Source organism: Cryptomeria japonica, chromosome 3, assembly GCF_030272615.1.
Source record: "Cryptomeria japonica chromosome 3, Sugi_1.0, whole genome shotgun sequence".
In the NCBI taxonomy this organism is placed as follows: domain Eukaryota; kingdom Viridiplantae; phylum Streptophyta; class Pinopsida; order Cupressales; family Cupressaceae; genus Cryptomeria; species Cryptomeria japonica.
This window is the reverse complement of record NC_081407.1, coordinates 685,347,585-685,371,580: the sequence shown is the minus strand read 5'-3', so window position 1 is coordinate 685,371,580 and position 23,996 is coordinate 685,347,585. Positions and strand designations below refer to the sequence as shown.

General features: G+C 37.6%; 1 protein-coding gene across 1 annotated transcript in view; it reads right to left on the bottom strand.

The window, feature by feature from the left end:
- Nucleotides 1-2,761: 2,761 nt before the first annotated feature.
- Nucleotides 2,762-23,996, bottom strand: part of LOC131051108 (membrane-bound transcription factor site-2 protease homolog) — a 66,444-nt gene continuing 45,209 nt past the window's right edge. Inside the window, exons 6-10 of the mRNA XM_057985479.2 lie at nucleotides 4,900-5,047; nucleotides 4,555-4,635; nucleotides 3,866-4,354; nucleotides 3,365-3,706; nucleotides 2,762-3,239 (exon numbers count right to left, since the gene is read on the bottom strand). Of these exons, the coding sequence (XP_057841462.1) occupies nucleotides 3,069-3,239; nucleotides 3,365-3,706; nucleotides 3,866-4,354; nucleotides 4,555-4,635; nucleotides 4,900-5,047 (1,231 nt within the window). The 3' untranslated portion in view covers nucleotides 2,762-3,068. The remainder of the gene's footprint in view (nucleotides 3,240-3,364; nucleotides 3,707-3,865; nucleotides 4,355-4,554; nucleotides 4,636-4,899; nucleotides 5,048-23,996) is intronic.

Sequence of the window (23,996 nt, the reverse complement as noted above, 5' to 3'; positions counted from 1 at the left end):
AAATATCTTTCAATGATAACCTCTTAAGCTCGCAGGATGCAGAGCTCTGATATCATTGTAAAAACCCCTTTTCCGATTTAACCAAATTTCCACTTTGTCCAAATAGTGCTATTCAAGGATACATGTTGAACTCAGTTTGGAAGTTTCATTCAGTTTATAGGTTTCTTGGTTTGCCTTTGTTTGATTTTGCAAGATGACAAAATATAATAGATATTCTTCTAATGAAATCTGAGGTAACATATAAATATACTGAAGTTTGAACTCGAACAGGAATGAGAAGAGAGATAGCAAGTAATCATGATTAAACCTGATCTTAATTAAAGAGAAATGTTTTCCATCAATATATACACAAACTTACCTTTATAATTTTTCTTTGATGAAGCCAAATAAATTCATTGCACAATAGCAGCAGCAAAATATATAATAGAGATGTCGTTGTGTGAATCTGAAGTTCAACTACAACCTTTAACATGCCAAATATGTGAATGACTACTCTAATCTTCTCATAATTCTGATATTTATGTTAACATGTTTGTATTAACCTTGCCTCTTGTGCCCTAGTCGACCAGAAATCACTTCAATTCGGCCAGAAAAGAGACTATGTGCAACACAGTAATATGAATTGACTCCACAAATATTCCAGCTGCTATCCACAGCCAGCAATTTTCCACCTTCTCCACGCCATAGACTGAAACGGGTTCCCAACAAATCTGTTCAGTTCCAACAATGGCTTCTGTGTAGCCCTAAACTTCCTCACGCGACCCTCTGATGTCTCACGCCTATCAGTGAAAACTCCAGAATGGCATAATTTCCTACGCCTAGGGATTGAGACCATCCACGACTTGCAATGGATGGTAATGCCGCTCTCAACAAAGAATATTATTCTGCCCACGACCTGCAAAATCTCACGCCCTTCAAAACTGATCTCAGAAACCCCACATCAAGCTTCAACGACAGCAAAAAGACTCGCCCAACAATACTCAATAGTTGCGGCTAAGGATTTGAGAGAATAATAACCAATTGACAAGTACACCCATTCGATCAAACACTAAATTTTTTCTTTGTCCACTTTTACCCTTTTACAAATGGCATCCACTTTGACTCATATAATTATAACTTAATTCAAAACAACTCTGCAAAGAAACCAATCCTCAATAAACCAACTCCAAAATAATAAATCATATACCTTAATGGCTTCCGATATAATGTTTGCCAAATGAATGCCTTATTCGGCAAATTTGTCTCAGAATGAGACTTCACAGAGTTGAAATCTACTCAAAACTGAACAGTTAAGTGCAACCGAAAACCCTAAAATAAATCCACTCCAAAGATGTAATTAGATTTTCAACCAATCCACCTAAACCCAAATGTTTCCGTCCTGGTATGAAAGTTAGAAGCTCGAAACTTCTAGAATACTTTCCAAATTTTCCGCTGAAAAAGTGATCCTCTTATAATTTCCCATTGACATAAAATAAGTCACTTAATAAATAACCATGGTCAAACACTAAATTAATTAAATACGAATAATCTTAAAAACTTAGAACTATTCAATACTTAATTAATTAACTATTTTTACAACCTTCTTAAATAATTAAAAATACTAGTTGGAAAAAAATTTGACAATGTAATTTTAATTATTCAATTATATTCCAAGGTCAAATATAAGAAGACATTACATAATAGCTGCCCACTTGTATACCTAACAGTTGAAAAAAAAAATAGTAATTAAAAGAATTGTGCAACTTCATTGATACCCATAGCACATGATTGCAAGGACATTTGTGCATAAGCATTGGAACATTTGTGCAAATTGTAGTGGTCAAAGAAAATAGTTATCAGGACAATAGAAAATAATATGTATCAAACGTCACCTCAAAATGACCACTTTTTTATCCTTGCATGCATATCAAATCCTCCAACATTCATCATAACTACCAAGAAGCCAAAACAATAGCTATAAGCTCTTAAATTGAATATGAAGAAATCCCAAAAAAATCGTCAAAATACGACATTACCATTTAAGAGTTTAGGATGCACAAAGTTAGCTATAGCAACTACTTGTACCCTTACCCTAATAATTAAATTTCATGTATGATACATATAGTTGAAAGCAAATAGCTCTTTGTTTCTCAATATTTTAAATTATAAAATATCAATATATAGTATTGAAATTATCCAATTGTGAACCTTCACCCTACATTATTAACATTTCTCAACCCCACCCTAACTCTCTATTGGTACAAGAATGGTGCACCTTTAATGATACTAGATCTAATTTATACTCTCACAAAGGCAAACCTTTAATGATAGTAGTTGAGCACGTTCCAATAATTGTTATAGTACTTGTTGATTTAATACCCAATATTTTTTAGAATATTGGACCAATAATTATAACTTTAAAGTTGTTACAACTACTCATAATTGAATTAAATGTATTCCTTAGATCTAGAAAACAACAAATCGTGTGATGTCACATCAATGCACCAAATAAAACATAAGTTAGTACACAAATAATAGTCTCACTTTTTTTTTGGCAGAAAGCATGTTGATGTGACCCTAAAACCTTGTTTATAAGCGGGGGGCTTGCCAAGTATGCTGCAAAAAAAAAATGAGAGTGACTTGAAATTTCCATGTATGATTTTGAATCCTCTCCCCTAGTGAGCATTCCCAAGACAAAAGTTATTCCACAAGATATTTTGATTTCATATGAAGATTTTCTTTTAACTTGTACAAAAATAAATCTGCATCTCATAAATTAGACTGATTCAAAAGCATCTGATGAAATTTTCTGGTGCATTCATAATGACATAAAATAGCCGAAATTGGTGAATAGAGCTGTGATTATAATGTAGATCGAATTTTAAAGAAAAATGATCCCCAAAATAAGCATGATTTTACTCTTAATGAAAAATAATTAAACCGTTCGAGCCTTTCTGTGGCTCAAACATTGTAAACAAAAGGCACGAAGATGGGTCAAGTTTCTCTTTCTTTACTCTGATGCTTGGGCTGAAATGCTCGTTCTCTTTTGAGAAGGCGGTCGAACAATTTCTAATTAAACAACAAAGATTCTAAAAAGGTCCAAAAATTAATTTTCTTATCCCGGATAAGATGCTAAGTAGCAAAAGCAGCGTCCCACTCATGAGAAAAAATGAGAGAATGCGCCTCTTCTTCCTTGGATGCACTGAAACCACAATGGATATGATGGTCTCCAGCATAGATTCGCCATCAAGATAGTATACCTGCAAAATGTTAAACACGTTAGAAAATATGAAAAGGATATTGCTGCAGGGATTTCTAGAAGCATGCATGAGTATGCTAGCAGTGGGCATTCTCTCTGTACATGGACTGAGGAAAGAGAGAGTACCGGAGCACTGTTGAGAAGGCCAAGTCCTGCAGAGATATGGAAAGTGTACATGAGTGTCTTTTCCAGCATGCTTGGCAGCCAATATGGAGAAGAACTGTTGAATAAAGCCAGTCTTTGAGGTTTATAAGCAGTCAACTCTATAGAGTAGGCAAGAGAAAGCGCGTCTCCCACAAAAAGCAAACTGGATTGGCAGTTAGAACTCATTTCTTCGGATCCAATTGGCAAGTTCTGGGCACTCAATTTCTCCTGTCCTGATAAGCAGTCTGGCGTATTTGCCTTTAAATATGTAATCTCAATCAACATTGACCCAGGTGACAGCACTGGCTTCATACATAATTCACTCTGTAAAAACATAATACAAAGTGAATCAGCTCCATTATAGCCCATGGATAAGAACAAGATAGAATCTAAGTACAAGACAAAAAGACTAACAAGATAACTGACCCAAACAGAAACATCTAATCAACAAATTGAAAACATAAGGCGGGGTACATCATCAACCTCTGAACATTGGCAAATGTCAGCTGTCAATGACTGAGACCATCCACTGCCACATTTGGAAAGCTGCACAACATCCTTAGCTCTCAAGCAAAAGCTTTTTTGGGCAAGTATTTCAGAGAAGTTTGTGCTTCCTGCTGCATTAAAAGTAGAGGCATTGGGGCATGAAATCTCTATAAAAGGTATATTGCCATCCAAACAAGTAAAACTATTATTAGTTCCTTCAATTTGCTGGCTTCCAGGCAGCCAATGGTCTGGCACACAAAATCCTCTCTCAAAATGGCTCAAATGTATTATCTGTTTCCTTTTCACTTCACTTGTGACATGAAAATCATCCAGCAAGCTATTCTCGTCTAATACTTGGAGATGCATCAAATGAAGCTTCTCTAACCATTCCTTTGGGTTAGAAACTTTAATATTGTCTATTTCCAATATTATTTCTCCTGGAGACAAATATCCAGCCAAAGATGATGTCGGAGGAACACTCAACACCTGAAGAGGACAATGAAAAGTTCAGTGTCCTTAAAAGTAGCACAATTCCCAAAAAGGATCATATATTAAATAATTGGCTTCAGTTGAGCAGAAGCCAAACATATAACATAATTTGCTTTATTCTGTACGTTTAGTTAAAGCAAAAAGATAATGTACTCTCTCGTAAGATATGTAATACACTAGTAAGTACAGAGTAATACCACTGGATTTTCGCCATGTGTGTACAGGAGGTGCAAAACCACAGGAAGTAATGCCAATGTTAACCAACATGCTGCACAACACTAGGAAAAACAAAAGACAGGATTATCGTGTTGAAATTCAACACTAAGTTTGCATTGCTGCCATATTGAAGAACTGAATGATTATGAAGCAAAGAGCAAAATATATCAGAACATAAACTTGGGCATAGGCATAAATAAATCAGGTTATCCAATTCTGCTTGTAATCCTCTCAAAAATAGATGAATATCAAAATTACAATTACACTTCACTGCCATAACAATTACTATTATGAAGAATATAATGTGGACACCATCATAAACTTACCACAGCATTATGCCAAACCCCTGCACAGTATATGCGAAGCACCCGAGAACATGACAAAATCTCCAGCCTATCATAGTTGATAGCGACAAAGGCTCCAGGAAACAAGATTGCCAAAAATACAGCAATGTACTCAACATGCACACCTTCACTGCTTACTTTTCAAGAGCACATCTAGAGTAATACCAGTAAGAACCAAATAGAAACCAGACTTGAAACAAATGCTGCTAGGAACAAGAAAAACTATTTCATGTAACCAAATAGAAAACAGACTGAAAACAGATGTCCAAAAAACAACGAAGCTGTACATACCAAATTAAAATAAATTTCAATTTCCAGATTCTCAATTATCTCAATAATTACTTGCCATTTGACTATGTTTGAGTTTGAATTAATAAATAAACCTGTGCTTAACAAATAAAGAAAATTCTGTGCAACTTTTAATGATTTTCACCCATCCTAAAATGCATTTGGTATTCAAACGTGCTTTAACATTATATCAATACATATTTCTTTTGCATTAAAGCAACTGAAACTACGTGCACACTTGCTTCTACTTTGCATGTGGATACATCATGCGTGGCCCTAAATGCAGCTCCACTATGACCAAACATCTTTGCCTCACGATAAGGAAAATCTATGCATATAAATATCAAATGGCATTTCAATGCCGAAACTTCACCAATATATATATCAACAACAAACAAATGTCAAGTGATGCAAATTGAAAGGAAATGTAGATAAAAGTAAGAGAACTAAGTTGCAAACAAAACAATAGAGATCAGCTTAGCCTTAACTATTTTTAACAAGTGCAATGGCAGAGATTTTAGATTTCCATGGCCCAAACAAGAAACAAAAAAATTGTGAAGAAACTACATAGAACTTTCTTAAATTGATATTTCAGATCGCAGTAGGTGATCTGTGATCAGATTGAAATGATGTGTTAGGATTGCAGACTTGAGTTCCTAACATATATTTCTTGTACAAGTACATTAGGCCAAGGGTGTATACCAAAGGAGTGTTCCATAAGAATGCACCCCACCTCCCCTGCCCCCCTAAAAATAATGCCATTTCCGGAGATGATGACAACCCCAAGATGCTAGGGAAATGTCCCTCTGCTGTGCCCCCTGTAATGCCTCTCCCATTTGGTCTTCTATGTTGCTCATTCTTGATGTAGTTTTACCATTTGCAGTTTGACGATGTGGATATTTTGTGATCGTGTGACCTTATTTATGGATGCCTTGTTGCTGCATGTTGCTCTTGGGTTCTCATTCTATGTTTTACTTTTAAGTATGTTATGTGCTCGTTATGGCCCAGTGATGTGTTAGACTGCTTCATGGTAATCATGATGGTGTTGTTGCATTTAGATGAGTGCTTATATTCTTAAGCCTGGTTGTGAGAACCATTGTGCTGATGTTGATTGTATTCCTGATTTGGATATTAGACCTATTGAGGTTGTTGTTATAGTCTAAATTGGACTAATTGTGCTTCTGTATCAAAAGATTGCGAGATAGATGGATGTTACGATTGGAATTATTGTACTCGAGAAACTGATATAAATGCAAAATGCAATGTTAATTTGACTAGTTGTTGAAATGTAACAAGTGATATTTTATGTTGTATTATTCATTTTAAGATGTTGAATGTTTATCGTTGCAGGTGATAATATACATGTTAAATTTAAATAGTTTTTTATTTTCAGTTTAGTATGATTATTATTTTTAGAGCATATTTAGCTATTAGTTTCTTTTTTAACTAGTTATGCTTTTTTTGCTTTTTTGCTTAAGGTCACTTAGGAGCAAAGAAACAGGACTTGGGACTCGGACCCAACTCGGCGAGGCCTACTCGCCTCAGGACTCAAAGTCGAAACTCGGCTGGACTCGGCAAAGTGAAAAACTCAAGAAATTTAGAGATTTTTAAGGATTTAAAACTTGTTTCATGCACCCTTTATTAAATACACCTTAAAAAAACAATAACATCATCAAATAGAACATAATTTGATTACATACACAAGTATACATCAATCACATAAGCATAAACACAAATTGTAGCTGAAGGAGTATACAATATTACAAAACTTATGGAATAAAAAATCCATGTCATCATATGATCAAATGAGATGCAAACTCTTCCTTTGCAACTCTTGATGCACCAAATGAAATTATATGTTGTCATATGGAGCCTAATCAGACTCGGAGGTTAAAATTTCTCTACTTTTATCAACGCAATTTCCCCCTAATTTTATGACGGGGGTTTGGGGGCAGTACACCCAAGTTGGGGTCAAGGCATCGGGTGTTATTTTTCTATTGTTTCTCCTCACAACTCACTTTTCTCCTCCTATTTTGCCAAATGAATGAAATGAAGTTCACTTTAAGTTAAAAACATTTTAAAACATGTTTCTGTGTGTCTCTTTAAGTTGCCTTACGTCGGCCGAGTTTGGCGAGTCCTAACTCCCAAACTCGGCAATTTTAGGCGAGTTTGGAAGATGGCGATTTTGGGCGATTTTTGAGGCCAAACTCGTCCGAGTCCAAGTCCAAGTCCGAGCCCAGTAGACTCAGCGACCCTCACTCGACTCGGGAATCGCCCAAACTCAGCAATTTTGGGCAATTCTTGTTTCTCTGCTTAGGAGTTCTTATTTTAATTGTGCTAATTGTGCATCTAGCTTAGCTTTTATGCACATAGTTTAACTAGAGTTGAGCTTTATTTAGCTCCTCATGCTTGCATTTTAGTTCTCCTAAATTTCGCACTATGCTTTCTTTATAAGCACCTCATTGTACAATTATAATTCATTTTGTATTCTTTGTTTTTGAGTAAATAGCATTCTTTTGTGCAACTCTCTCGTGTGGAAGGTGTTTTTGTTTGTTGTTTGATCTTGTAGGAGCTTGTGTTGAAAAATCTAACATGGTGTCAGATCTTCGATTCGGCAAGCCCCTTCTCAAGTTTTGAGAGTTTCTTTGCTCAAAAGCGTTATAGGGTCACAAATTTGGTTTTTTTGCGGATCTGGTGGTGGGTGAATTTTTTTATCAGTTTTGAGGCAAAACGGGCATCACCATCGCGTTTGCAGTGTTGAAAAACCCTATGATTGATTGTCAATTTGTCAAAAAATGAGCAGTTGAAATTTAGGATAAAATTCGCTAGGGTATGTTTTACAAGGCAAGTTCTGGAGGTACTTGAAATATATGAGCACTTTGCAACAAAATGGAGGTCACCATTACACTCAAAAGGCCCAAAAACCCCTAAATCGCTTATCAAATTGTCAAAATCGGAGGTCGGAAAATTTTTTTGTGATTTTTAATTGGCACGCTTTACGAGGCACAAAAAATCCGCATGGTTGTACTACCTGCACACGCGTAACTACTTGAGTCAGAATTTTTTTCAAAAAAAAATCATGGATCTGGTAAAAAAAAAAATTCATGCATAAATCTTTTTGTTAAATTTTTTTATGAAAGGAAGGATTAATTTTTTATTTAAAAAAATGAGTTTGTACGTACTTGACTTTTCCTGCAAAAATACTTTCTGCTCAGCGCTGATGTCATCATCACAGTCCTCTATTTTTGGCGGCCCCTTCAAATTTGGCATTCAACTAAATTTAGCTGTTTTTTCTATCTTTAGTCCTCCAAGCTTTAAAAAGTGGTGTGGTTTTTTGGCCATAACTTCGTCATACAATGTGAGCAAACAAGATTTCATCGGAAAGCTAATTCCAGCACCAATCTTATTCTACACGTGGTTTGATCAGATTTTGTACCATATTTTCGTAGTAGGCCTTCAAAGTCAGAGTTGTTTTTCGTGCTTTCGGGTCCATAACTTGGGCATACAGACTCCGTTTTTCGACTTCTACACATCATCGGAAAGCTCTTGGAATCACCTATCCAAATCTCCAGGTATATTTTCCAAATTATTTCTCAGGTTCTCAGTATTTTCGGAGGAAGTGATTTCTTGATTTCAAGCTTTATCTTCAATCTTGTTGCACTAGGGTTTGTGCTTTCTTTTTTGTGGGGGCGTCTTGTTGTCTTTTCCAGATCCTCTTCACACCTTAGCCCTATGGCAGACTCTGTTGTTCATCTTACGCCCCATAACTATCACACTTGGAAGAATCCGATGACTAAGTTGCTTATGTCCAAGGGTTTGTGGTCTACTTTGGATGAGACCCAACCCGCATTGACTCGTACATTTGAGGTTTTTCAACACAGAAACAAGATGGATGAGCCTATGGGATTAATTGCTATACATGTTTCTGATAGTCTACTATTTCACCTTGAGATGTGCACCACTCGACAAGAGATGTGGAGTAAGTTCAAGGATCTTTTTGGGAAAGTTAATGAGTTGCGGGCAATGCAACTAGAGATGGAGTTGACCACATTGGTGCCTGATTCATTTCCCACTGTTGAGGACTTCCTGAAGAAGTTAAAATCTCTCAAATCTTTGTTGAAAGGTTGTGGCAAGGAGAAATCTAACAAGGAGTGTGTCTACTTGATTTTGGCTAAGCTTCGAGGGCCTTTTCAGGTCTTCGCTTCTACATTTTATGCCTTCATGGATGCTTTGGGTATAGCTTTCACTTTTCCCTCTTCTGAGGTCTTTTGTGACCGGTTGACACGAGAGCAAGCTTTGTTGACTTGGCGTAATTCACTTTCAAGCTCCTCATCCCAGGCCTTGGTTGCTCAGCCCTCTAAGGGAAAACAGAAGCAGTCGAGGCCTAAGATACATACTTCATCAGGCAATGAGAGTCCTTCCAAGCCCCCTCAATAGTCAGATCAGAAGTCCAAAACCACTCCACCACCTACTAATTCTTCTAAGTCCTTAGTCTGGTGAGTCTTCCTCTAAGACGAAGAAGTTTGGTGAACCTTGCAGTTTGTGGTAAGGACATCTTGTTACCAGATGTTGGAAGAGACTAGAGGCTTTAGAGGAGGCCATGCCGCAGCATCACAATTCAGCCCCTCAATCTTCATCCTCAAACAAAGGCAAAGGTCAGGCTCTTTCTACACAAGCCTTGTCTACAGATGCTACTTGGATACTTGATTCCGGTGCTTCTCACCATATGACACACACTTGAGATCTTGTCGATTGCAGTAGGGGATTCTTCTCAACTTTCGGTTGTTGGTTCTGGCCTTATTCAGCTTGAGGATGGCTATCTTCAGGATGTGCTTGTTGTTCCTGAGATCTTCAACAACCTTCTTTCAGTGTATCAGATTTGTCATTCTAGGACAAGGAAGATAGTTGAGTTTACACCACATGATGTGATTATCAGAGACCTCCATGATCTTGATGTTGTCGTGGCTATTGGGAGTGTTGATCTTGCATCTCGATTATATCGCTTTGATGGTTTTGAGAGTCCAGCTCAAGTTGGCTCTTCCTTAATAGCTCATGCAGATTTAGTGAGTAAGCTCTGGCATGAACGTTTTGGTCATGTCAACTACAGGTATCTACAGCAGATGAGCACTCAGTCTTTAGTGCTTGGCCTACCTCATATTTCTTGTACCGATGGTGTTTGTCGAGGTTGTGTGCTTGGTAAGCATCACTAGGACTTTTTTCCTTCGGGTAGAGCCCACCATGCTAAGGCACCCTTGGAGTTAGTTCATACTTCATAGCGACCTCACGTCCTTTCCAACTCCATATTTTTCAAGGGCCATGTATGTGCTCACATTCATTGATGACTTCTCCAGGCGTACTTGGGTGTACTTTCTGAAGTACAAGAGTGATGAATTTTATTTCTTCAAGAGGTTTAAGGCATTTGTGGAGAAGCAATTTGGTCTTTCTATCAGGCGGATACGCACAAATAATGGGAGGGAGTATGTCAATCAAGCATTTCGAGACTTTTGTACTGAGCATGGTATCCTTCATCGGCTTACAATTCCTTTTATCCCTCAACAGAATGGTGTTGCCGAGAGGAAGAACAAAACACTTTGGGAGATGGCTAGTTGCATGATTTAGTCTTGGGATATGGATGTAGCCTTTTGGGTCGAGGCAGTGAATTGTGCTAATTACATTCAAAATCGAATGCCTCACAAGGCATTGCGACAGATGACTCCTGAGGAGGCTTGGTCCCATGTCAAGCCTGATGTATCTTCATTCAGAGCTTTTGGGAGTGCGGCTTGGGCATTTATTCCAGATGCACAGAGGAAAGACATGGAGAGGAAGAGTCAACCACTGATCTTTGTTCGCTACTGTAAGGATTCTAAGGCGTACAGGTAGTTTGATCCTGTTTCTAGAGAGGTCGTGTTTCGACGAGATGTCCAGTTTGATGAGCGCTATCCTCTGATGGACTCTCCATCACCAGCTTCTCCGTCACTTCCTACTCCTCCTTCACTTCTTGAGGATTCTTTGCCTTCTGAGGGTGAGGAAGATGTTCCAGTTCAGCCCCCACCACCTGTCCCACCACTTCCTAAGTGGGCCCCTAGTACTGTTGATGCAACAGGAGTTTGGGCAGGTACTCCTTCAGCTTCTCGTCGCACTCGTTCACAGAGTTCTAGGGTCTCTCTTGTGAGTTAGGCCATTTCTGCAAATCCTCAAAAGTTTTCAGATGCGACAGGTATTCCAGAATGGGATCAGGCTATGGCGGAGGAGTATTCTTCACTGATGAAGAACCACTTAGGAACTTGTTCCTCTTCCTAAGGGAAGAAAGTTGGTGCGGTGCAAGTGGGTGTATCGTACCAAGTATGCTATAGATGGTTCTATTGATAAGGCTCGTCTTGTTGCTAAGGGGTTTTCACAGGTTGAGGGCATTGATTATTCTGAGACTTTTGCTCCTATTCCCAAGATGGATTCTATTCGCCTTGTACTTTCTCTTGCAGCTTCATAGGGATGGTCAATTTATCGGATGGACATGAAGAGTGTCTTCTTGCATGGTGATCTTCATGAGGACATCTATATGGAGAAGCCACAAGGTTTTGTACAGGACTCTTCACTTGTTTGCAGGCTTCGACGTTCGTGGTATGGTCTCAAACAAGACCCTCGGGCTTGGTATGAGAAGATGGACACATTCCTGCTTTCTACTGGTTTCACACGTTGCCATTCCAACACGACAATTTACACTCAGCATCAGGAGGGAGATCTTTTGATTTTAGTCTTGTATGTGGATGATTTGATTCTTACAAGTAGTTCTTCCATGTTTGTAATGTCCCCACCTTTTTAGCATCTCAGTGCAGTTCTTAGCCTTTACATTCTCCGAAGGCTAAGTGGAGAAATAAGGAGAAATTGATTAAATTAATTTCTTATTAAGTCATTAAATAAAATAAAATAAAAAAAGGTGACTTTATATTTAATTAATTTAATTAAAAGTGACTTAAGTGATTTATTTAAATATTTTAATGTTATTATAAAGTTATAAAGTAACTTTATAATAATAAAGTCACTTTAATATTATAATGTGTGAATATGTCTTTAATCCCACATTGGCCAAGAAAGTGTTCGAGCTCTCATAAGAAAGAATAAAAAGGGACTTAAGAGCTCATTTTATATCATCCATCCAGAGAATTGATATTTGTTTGTTATGAACTTGGGAGAAGAAGCCAAGGGTTTCTGATTCAGTCAGCCATTGGAGAGCGACAATTCTTCAGTGTTGCAACCATTTGAGGTGGTGAAATATCCACTGAATTTGGCATTTCAGGAGAGCTTCATTCTGGAGTTCTATTTGGGCTTTAAAAAGAAGGGAAGACATCTAGGGTATGCAGATTTTCGAATATATATCAATTGCAGACCTACAGTTTCATTTGGCAGCTATTAAAAATCAGAATTGAAGCAATCATTTCAAAATACAATTGCTGCTACAGTACCCGCGCTACAGTACTCACGCTACAGTAATCTGTGAATAGTGAAACGCTACAGTGGCGTGAATAGTGACGTGCTACAGTACTAAGAAATCAGGCATTTAATTGGCAAATTATTCGTAGCTACAGCAGGAACGTGTTTAATTGGCAGTCCATTGAAGAGTGGAGACCATCATTTGCAGCAAGCATTTTACATATCAGGTTCTCTAATTTTGCTGTCATAAGTTTTGGAAATTACATGTTATACCTTTGTAACTATTTGGTGTGAGAATAACTAATAAAAACTTCATTATGCTGCTGCCACATAATTTCTAGTTTGCATGCCAAGTGTTTGATGATTTGTCAAGCAGCTGTAGTTGTTATTTTTAGTTACTTATATGCATCAAAATCAATTGGCATATCATTTCTATGACATTGTTAGTCAATCTTTCATGGTTAGAGGCATTCAAAACATTAATTGCAGTGTACAAAACCCAAACAATACAAACAGAAAACTCATAACAGCAAGTACAGACTTTGCAAGACAAGTGTTTGACAAAATTCCCAAGGGTAGAAATCAATGATTTAAGGGCAAAGTTAGTAAGGGTTCTTACAATGATTCAGAATGTTCAGAAAACATTGATGGAGCAGTTCGACATGACAGATCTTGGTCTTTTCCATTACTTCCTTGGTCTTCAGGTTACTTAGTCTTCGGATGGGATTTCCATTTGTCAACAGAAGTATGCTCTTGATATGCTTTAGAGATTTGGCATGCTTGATTGCAAGCTTGCCCCCACACCATTTCAGTCAAGGGTTGTGTTGTCTTCCAATTGTTCTACTCCTTCATTTGATGCTACATTGTACAGGCAATTGATTGGCAATCTTCTATATCTGACACACACTCGTCTCGATAATTCCTTTGTGGTTGGTATAGTCTCTCAGTTCTCTCATGATCCACATGAGAGTCACTGGAAGGCTGCCAAACGTATCTTGAGGTACATACAGGGCACACTACACTTTGGCATTCATTATACATCAGGAGACTCTAGGATTGTTGGCTTCACTGCCTCAGATTGGGCTAGTGATGTTAATGATCGGAAGTCTACTTCTGGCTTTGTTTTTTGTCTTGGTTTGGGTCCCATTACATGGTCTTGCAAGAAGCAATCTGCTATTGCATTATCATCTACTAAGGCTGAGTACCGAGCAGCAGTTCTTGCTAGCCAGGAGGTTTTATGGTTTCATCAATTGTTCACAAGTTCGGTTTTCCTCCTAGTGGTCCCACTATTCTTTGGTTCGATAATCAGAGTGCCATTCACATTTCATACAACCCAGTGCATCATCAGAAGGCTAAGCACATTGAGATCCACATGCACTTTATTCAGTAGTTGATTCACGATGGTGTTCTCAGCTTGGATTACATACCTACAAGGAGCAAGTTGCAAACATCTTCACTAAACCCTTGGCATCCCCACGTTATCTTCAGCTGCGATCGATGCTTGGGGTGAAGGAAGTTGTCCTTGGGGGGTCTATATGAGGCATGCCTTCCTTTTTAGTTGTTCATGTTTCTTCTTCATGCATTGCATCTCTCGCTTTTGGAGAGGAATTTTTTCCCACGTGGTTTTTCTCCTCTTAGAGAGACTTCATTTGTTTGTACATGGGTACCTAATCAAGCCTTTTGTTGTTGGGACCCATTTTCGCATTCATAGTTTTTACACTCACCCTAAGTTTCACTTAAGGGGGGGTGTTAAAGCATATTTAGCTATTAGTTGTTTTTTAAACTAGTTATGCATTTTTTGTTTTTTCTGCTTAAGTTCACTTAGGAGAGCTTATTTTAGTCGTGCTAGTTGTGCATCTAGTTTATCTTTTATGCACATAGTTTAACTAGAGTTGAGCTTTATTTAGCTCCTCGTGCTTGCATTTTAGTTCTCCTAAATTTAGCATTGTGCTTTCTTTATAAGCACCTCATTGTACAATTATAATTCATTGTGTATTCTTTGCTTTTGAGTAATATAGCACTATTTGTGCAGCTCTCTCGTGTGGAAGGTGTTTTTGTTTGTAATTTGATCTTGCAGGAGCTTGTGTTGCAAAATTCAACAATTATTATGTACTGACGGTGATTATTATGTTTACAATGATGGATTATATATGTTATTATGTTGATCCAGATTGGGGAATGGTGGCAAGGCCATGGTCTTTGGTTTTATGCTACTTTTGTGATGTGATTTAAAAAGAGAATTTTGATGGATGTTTATATAATGTGGGACAATGATTTATTTGTATGGAATTTCATTTGTGGATTGATTCAGATCCATCCTCATGAGATTATGGCCAATTGGGCAATTATAAGTATATGTGAATAGTGACGAGAAAAAGAGCTATTGTGCCTTGGTTTTGGCAATGTAAATTTATGTGAACATCATTGTGGATTGGATTGATTTGTTTTCTCATTCGTTGTGAATGGGATGAGCCTTAGGACAATTGAGCAATTATATGTGAATAGTGACGAGATAATGAGCCATTGTGCCTTGGTTTTGGCAATGGAAATGTATGTGGACATCATTGTGGATTGGATTGATTTGTTTTCTCATTCGTTGTGAATGGGATGAGCCTTAGGACTAGGTAGTAGAGTGGGTTATGGGGGTGCCTCTCATTGGGGGTTGGGGCCCCAAACTAGTTGTCGAGGTAACCCAATGGAGAGCGAGAGTAAGACAAGTGATAACTTTATTAAAACTTGGGATGGTTTAAAACATTAAATAAGATAATTGGATGCCCCTTGCATACCTTACCGCTAGTATGAAGCTAAGGATGTATTGGGAAGGCCTAGTCATTTGTGGGGCATTGATTTGATATGAATGAGTCTCCTTGTCCGTATGAGAGGACTACTTGGTTTCGTGTGGTGACATCCCTTCAAGCACATACGATGACACTCCCTACACTAGCACTCTAGTATCTAGGTCCTAGTAGTTGAGTAGCACCCAAGAGATTTTTATTGTTGCTTGCTCGTTTGGTTATTGTGTTGCGCTATTGTGCCTTGTGGCAAATTTAGTGTTGTTCATTGATGGTCCCTCTTGCCCTTATTGTTGTTATTTGAGGATGCTTCCTCTCCTTTTGATGTTTGCTTATTAATGATTGGGCACCTTTATTATTTGATGTTGCTCTATGATGATGGTGATGCATAGTTGATAGTGTTCCTTATTGATGTTGCATTATGAATCATGTTGTTACGTGTTACTCATGTCGACTAAATGTTCCATGTTTTGGCATTTGTGTAAGCCTCTTTATCATTTGATGTTGCTCTATGATGATGGTGATGCATAGTTGATAGTGTTCCTTATTGATGTTGCATTATGAATCATGTTGTTACGTGTTACTCATGTCGACTAAATATTCCATGTTTTGGCATTTGTGTAAGCCTTTTATCCATCCTTTATATGTTGTATGACGGTATGGGTTGTGTGACTATCTCCACGAGCACGAGGGGTGGACCTAAGGGTTCCACATGGTTGGGTGACGTTGCCATCCATTGTTGGGGACCAGTGGACTTGGATTCGAAGATTGGATTCAGGAACATATATCTTCTTCTCTCCTCATGTACTTCTTGTTCTTCCTTCCTTGTGAAGATGTAACTATGTATATTGAATCAAGTATTGTAAACATTAATGTAATTTTATATTGGCCACTCCAATTGGAGGTTGATGTATTCTATTGATGATTGGATATACATTAGAATAGCTTTCATGCTTTAGTGTTGATATTGAGCATGATTGACATGCTTTCTCTTGTGCTCATTGTTGAATATTGACTATATGATTAGGAACATTTCAATTTGGTGTTTAAAATGAACTTAGATAGTGTCATGTGGTATCTTGGGGGTATCCTACTTCCTTCTCATGTTGTCTTACGAATTCAGTTAAATTTGAGTGAATTTGGGTAGGATTCAAGTGCATTAGTGATGTTTCGGGTCCGTTTTGGAAAACCTAAATGACTTTGCAGTGTCCCAATGTGGTTTTTAGGTAATTGGGACTTGTTTGAGAGTGTTGGAAGCAAATTAGGGAAGTTTAGGATGGACTGGATATGATTAGGGTCCACTTGATTCCCGTCTTTGCTTGTTGGTGTCACCTAGTGACCTGGAGACACTTTTGCACATCCTATCTCCAACATTTTTGTCGTCTTCTCTCATTTTAGGTGTTGTCTATGTATTTGGACTTCACCAATGTGTTCATGGTTTTTTGGAGTCCTTACTATCCATCTGGGAAGCTCACTGCCCTAGAGATTTGCATGGACAGAGGACGACAACGTAGGTTTGCCAGTCACGAAGGACACCAACGCAAAAGCAAGACACTGGCATAGGTTGAGAAAACTTGCATGCCACGCTAGTGTCCTCCAAGCGTGTTAGTGTCCTGACAAAAAGATCAAGACCTTAGTTGGCCCCCCTGTTTGGCTTACTTGTCTTACAGTGTTCCCTAGTGTCCGGAGGGTCAATGTGACCAAGTCAAAGGTGTGTTTCATGGCTTGTAGTATCAAGGGAACCTCTAAGGTGTGTCTTGAGTGTTTAGAGAAAGTTTGGGTGGTGTTGGTGGCATTTGGGTGTGAGTCGATGCTTGCTAGAGCTCGACGGTGACACCTAAGATGTAATGTCCCCTAATAAATTCTAGTTTAAGTTCAACTAGAATATTATATTAATTATCCATTTCATTAATATAAATTAATTAATAATTAAATAAATTATTCTCAGGTTAATTATTTTATATTAGTATTTCTTCACTAATATAAACTAATTAATAAGCCAATAAACTATTGTTTATTTTTGAAATGGAATAAGTTTCGGGTTGGTTTCCAAACAATTTCAGGACGAAACGGATTCCTTTCTAAATTCATTTTTAAATGGAGGCACTGTTGGAAATGGGTGCAGCGGAAAATATCATTAGATTTAATAACTGGAAGAGAGTTCATAATCATCTTTGTAGTTACCGATAAGAAATATAGAGTATTCCTTTCGTCAATAATAATTGGCCTATTGGGATTTTCCTATTGCTATTATATCCATGGCGGAATCGAAGCAAGAGGAAGGATGCAATTAAAATAGAACGGTGTGATGAAATTTCCAGAAATTCAAAGATTTAATATCTTTATGTTTTATTAGCAATCTTTTGCTTGACCTGTGACAGTGTTTCCGGAAAGAGCCGTTTCAGTATAATAATTTGAGTCAACACCGAATTGCCAACTTGGCTGTGAACGCTTCAGGTGCACAAATATTAAAATCTCTACCAGTTGCAAACTGCATAGTCATTTCCTTTCATTTGCAGAATTAGGAAGATTATTTGAAATGATCAATAATCATTCCCCTATTATATCAAACAAGTATAAATTTGTTGTGAATTAAGCAAGAGGAAGGATGCAATTAAAACAGAACAGTGTGATGAAATTTCCAGAAATTCAAAGATTCAATATCTTTATGTTTTATTAGCAATCTTTTGCTTGACCTGTGATATTTCTTTTCCTTGCAAATAAATTCAGTTAAGGAATCTTACATAAGACCTAGTAGAAGGTCCTACTTGTAGAATCTAGTCTTGCCACTTCAATGAGGGTCTTGTATGGATCCAATAAACTCATTGACCTTGCCTTTAGGTGGTTGGAGGCCTTTCCCTATGTTAAGTTCAGTTTTAGGTGTTAAGTCTTGATCTTGTGCAATGTCGTGTATCAACTAGTTGACCTAATCTTGAGGTTGGAGCTTAATTACTTGTGGATGATGCATGTGTTGCACTTCAATACCTCAAAAAAAAATCCATGCATTATTGTGTGTATTTAGCTCTTATCCTCAAGGGTTCCTTGGCGTGGCATTACACCCCCACTACTACCACCAAGCGAGAGATGACATCTCCCTCAAGGAGGGGGCATTTTTGGGGCATCCCTCCTAATGGGGACATTGATAGGAATATCATAGGGCACTAGTACATCCCAAAGGTCCTCAAGAAACTCAACCACATCCCTTGAACACCCTAAAACCTACAACCATTCCCAAATTTCAGGCCACAAACCCTAATCCTAATAGTCTAATGAGCCTAATCGACATCCTAAACATTCAAGAAAACTATGAAAACTGCATCTCCAAAACTCCATGAAACTATGCAAAGAAGACAAAATAAATGGGCTAGCAATTAAAAATTTAAAATAATTGATTGTAACCTAGATCTATTTATAATTGGTTGTAGGGATCATTTTCCCAATTTGTTTATAATGGGTCTGCATGAGTGGAATAACATAAGCCTTCAACTAATCAAATTAGGTGTGTGCTTGCCAAAATTCATTGTAGTGATCCTCAATAGCAATGACCTTAGCACCCTCAATATATATGTGTTGCTTCACTTAAATTGAGTTCTCTACCAACACTGACTTACCGATCTTGGTATGTCTATACCATTTTCTTTGACCCTAGTTTGAGTGGATCTTCCAAACTCCTTGATGTAAGAAAGATCACAAGAACACATGTTATAGACACCATCTTCTTCTTTGACTCCAAATGATCTTTTGAGGACTTATAAAATTCTTGACCTTCTTTTATGTTAGAAATTTGAGCCTATTATTTTGACACGTCACATTTTTTTATATTTTGTTGGAAACACCTTCAATGTAAAGAAGGGGAGATTTTGGCAGGTACATTTGAACCTCTAACTTTTTCCATCTAGCATGTCCACCCCCTTGCCTACCCAAAAACACTCGCTATTGACTTAAACATTAAAGCCACTCTTCTTTAAAACCTTATCCAAGTGCCTAAATTCTTTATCTAAGCACTCCTCATCTAAAATCCTTAAAGCTCTTATGACAAGGGTCTTAAAAACCCACCCTTGTTTTCTATGTCAGGTAGTGATGCAAGGTCACTTGTATGTAAACATAGGTGTGCATTGTTGGAAATGTTTTCATTGATGTCAAAGTGTGTTTTGTTCAAGAAGGGAGATTGTTGGGGATATGGTCATTGATGTCAAAGTGAAATTGTTGGAATATTGTCATTGATGACAAAGGTTCTTGATGTCAAAGTTTGGAAGATTGTTTATTATATTGGCTTCAATTGTTCAGCCGTCTCATGGAATTTTATTATTATGATTTAATTTTATAGGGCTGACCTATGTGTTTTATGTAATTAATTTTAGCGCCCAAAGGGGTATAAAAAGATGAAGCATGTTTGTAAGTATTATGTGGGAGAAAAAGTTTCATCATTCGAATACAAAGCAGAGCAGATTTTGTGAAGCGTGGAAGAGCGGAAAAATATGTTCGTCATCCATTGAAGAAGCAACATTTGAAAGGTGAATTTTGCAAAAGTTGTTGGTGCCTCCTAAAAGAAGATATTGGTGTCTCTTTCTGAGTTGGTGCTTACTTGTGGGGATTGGTGTCTCCAACATGTCACTACCTGCGAATTTTGTAAGTGGGGATTGGTGTCTCCAATAGTTTGGTGCCTGCAAATTTTGTAAGTGGGGATTGGTGTCTCCAGTGGGTTAGTGCCTACAAATACTAAGATCATTTTATTTTTGTTGTGGCTGGATTTGGACAGTAGATACAAGTAGTCATTTTCTATGGGTGTTCTTCGAAAGGATTTCCACGCAAATCTTGTGTTCTGAACTATGTGGATCTTATTCTATTATTGTGGTTGTTAAATTTTAAATAAGTAAAAGTTTGTCTTATATTGATTCACCTACCACACCACCCTCTCAGTATAAGTGTGTGCTCATTATTCCCTTCTCTATACAACATGGAAAGAAGGAATCTCTTAACTTTTCTTTTAAGGATATCATCTCACGAGGGACACAACAATCACTCTTGCACTCTTCAGTGAATTGTATGCTATCGCATCTACTATTGAGGTATTGAACTCCTCTAGTTTTCGTTCTTCATAAAGCTAGCTAAAGTTAATGTCCTCTAGCTATCTCTTCCACCACTTTGACTTCAATGGATAAAAATTGAGGGCGCTTTCATCAAAATGTTCCATAAAAAGTTGGCTACCATCAAAGAGAGAATAACTAATCAGTACACCTTCAAATTGCTCATAAAATATGCCTCTAAGCTGGAAAAAGGGGTAGATCTTAAATGAAACTCCACCATAAGAGTTATCTCATTAATGTAACATATGACCACATTGCCCACCTTAGCCCTCAACAACTAGAACCTTGACAAAAGTGGAGACAACATTAAAGCTCACCAAAATATCCTCATAGCCAATGATTTTGCCTTTGACAATTTCAACAAAGTGGGCCAAATCCTGGATGAAAGGCTCAAGCTTCTTTGCCAAGGAAACTGCCAGCTTATAAAGTAAGAAAATTTGTGGTGTTCACAGCAGGCCTCCATGGGAACCCCACCTTGTGAATTGTTTTTGCTCCACAAATTCTTGACGTAATCTCTTTGTTCAAAGTAAATCATTTCTTTGGGCTATTATCCAAGGTAACCTTTTTAATATCCTTCAAAACACAATTTACAATTATCTAGACAGGGTTAAACACCAACCTTCTAAAGCTCTCACTATTTTGTAGATCATCCTCCATCTAGGTGTTGTCATACACCTTACCCATAACTATCATTGCAATCTCCTTGTCCACCTTTGTGACAACAATATTTGAGTTAACATTAAGTCTCTTTAAAGCAATAAATTAGTCTACCAAAGTGTGTCTAGAGATGACAGCAAAACACACAGCCTTTCATTAACATGTTAAATGCCGATTAATCAAAACAAGATTTGATAGGGTTAGCACCAACTTGTCTTCCAAATTTTCAGTACTATGCTCATCTTCAGCACTAGATTATAGAACTGTCCATCATAAAAATTGACCAATAGTTGATAGAGAAATATATTTTTATTAACATCATCAAACCATGCAAAATCTCATATCTTGGCATGTCTCCCTTTGCAACGTTGTGTCTCCCTGTATCTATCTGCTCCGAGCTACCCAATGTACCTCCTGACATCCTCAACCCACATTTATCGCTCCATGGGAACCTACATGGCATATGGTAATAATGACCAGCATATAAGTTTATCGGTTTATAACCATAGCAAGCTAGAATTTCTAGGGAACAATCTTTAGGAGGATCTTTGCTTCTTCTAAAAACATTTTATGCACTATGTAGCCTACATTTGCACTCTATTACAAATATTTCAGATGTGACAAGGCCCAATAATGATTATCGGCATGGAGAAGAATATACTGCAAGGCAATTGAAAGGATCACTAATTCAATTTTTGCCAACATCGATTTCGTCTTTACCGATGATTATGACCAAACATCCTTCATATTAGGAATTACAGACCATGCAATCACAAATAAAACCTTCAAAATAGATACTTTATCATGTTAACACTCTTGTTGTGACCTTTTCACACATCACCCCATTGCAAATGGGGACCCTCCCTTTTTCCTTCTTTCTAGGGTTTTTGTTAGTCCCTTGTGACCTCTCGCGTCAAGTTTGTCAGTTTTGAACGACCTGAGTTTTGAACATTATGAGTCAGTGTGTGCAAGCCATGGTTAGAACAAAGTCTAGACGTCATCATTGTGTCTAGAAATCCCAAAGGACGAAGATAGCAATTGATTTGAGCTAACTTGGACTTAGAAAGTTTTGCTTTTTGCTTTTTCCTATTTTTTAGGAAGTTTTGTTTTTCGCATTTTGAGCACGATCCCCGAAATGGCTATTTTTAGAAAAAAATTCCTATTTTTTAGGGAAAATTGATTTTTCTATTTTTAGAAAGTGGATCTAGGGTTTGCACTATTCACACTGAGATGCACTGAAATGATCGACAAATTCCTCCTAAAATCCAAGTTTTGACCCAAAACGCTAATCTAAATTTTAGGGATCCCAAGGAATTCAATGAATGATTTGAAGCACAATTTTCAAATTTCAAAGCCATCTGATAAAAATTGCACAAGTTATGGAGATTTCAAGTTTTGATCGTGTGGTTCCTGAAGTTCATAAAGTTCGCCCTCCTTGATCCCTGATGTTAATCAAGTCCGCCCTTGGTCAAGGTTGTGGAATCCATGAAGTCCGCCTTGAACATGATGAAGGGGTTCCTGACAATGATGAAGTTCGCCCTTGGTTAAGGTCGTGGTTCCTGAGATCCACCAAGTCTGCCTTGGAAAAGGTGAGGTGGGTCATCAACTTGAAGAAGTCCGCCCTACCACGAAGTTGAAGGTGCAAGCAAATGTTGAAGTCCACCCTAAGTAAAGAGCATCAAACTTGATAAAGTCCGCCTTGGATAAGAGGCTAGGTAAGCAAGTCTGCCCTCCAAAGGGTCATACATCAGGCCAAGTCTGCCCTATAGATGATGGGGAAAGAGCATAAGTTTAGCACAAGTCCGCCCTAAGGCATATCATTTGGTGCATGAAGCTAACAAAGTCCGCCCTTGGAGAATGTGGTGTGCATGAAAGAGATGAAGTCCACCCCATGGACATAAGGAATGGTGCAGAAGTTTGATAAACTCCGCCCTCTTTGGTGCATGAAATCAGTTAAGTCCGCCCTCATTGATCACAAGTTGAGCAAAGTCTGCCCTAGCAAGGAGAATCAAAACAAAGAAGTCTGCCCTCATGAGATAATTGCTAAATTTGTAAACAAAGGAATATTCCAAGATGAGGTCAGTGAGATTTGAAGAAGTTTGAACTAGGAGCAAAATAGAAAGTTTTTGGATTTGAAGATTTGAAGATCCAGTTCGAATTATGGACTGAAAATGAATTTAGAAACTTGCATTCGAAAGACAAGATGAAGTTTGAACTTGCTTAAGAGATGACAAGTCAACAGAAGACCAAATTAGAAACATTCTTTGCAGATTCGAAAGACAGAGGATGAAATAGAAACAAATTTTGGAAGATTTACTAAGTTTCTAAATGAAGAATTCGAACTCCAATACAAATGCCTTTCATTCTTTCATTTCCTCATATGAAGTTCGAACTTTCAAGAGCAAGTTGAGAGACTTTTTGCAGGTGGAGGACATTTTTGAGAGAATTTTTATGAGTTTTTGCAGGTTGGAAGTGATTTCAAGAAAGATTTCAAGCATAAGTCTGAGATTTTCAACCATTTTTCACAGGTTTGCACACAGATTTTGGAGGGACCTTGACTGTTTGGAAGACAAATTCATTAATTTTCTGATTAACATCTGATTTTTCATCCTCCAAGCAGCTTCTTTTCTCATTCTTCTTCTTTCTTCGAAGGTGAAAATTAGTTTTGAAGGCAGGGTATTGGGTTTTGAACCCAGGTGTTTCCTCAAAGTTTGAAGAGAGAATAAATTTAACAGATTTCCCTTTCTTTCTTTCTCATTTTTTGCCTTTAAACAAGTTAGAATAAATTTCAAGGAGTTTGAATGAACTTAAGTTTTTCCAAATTCTG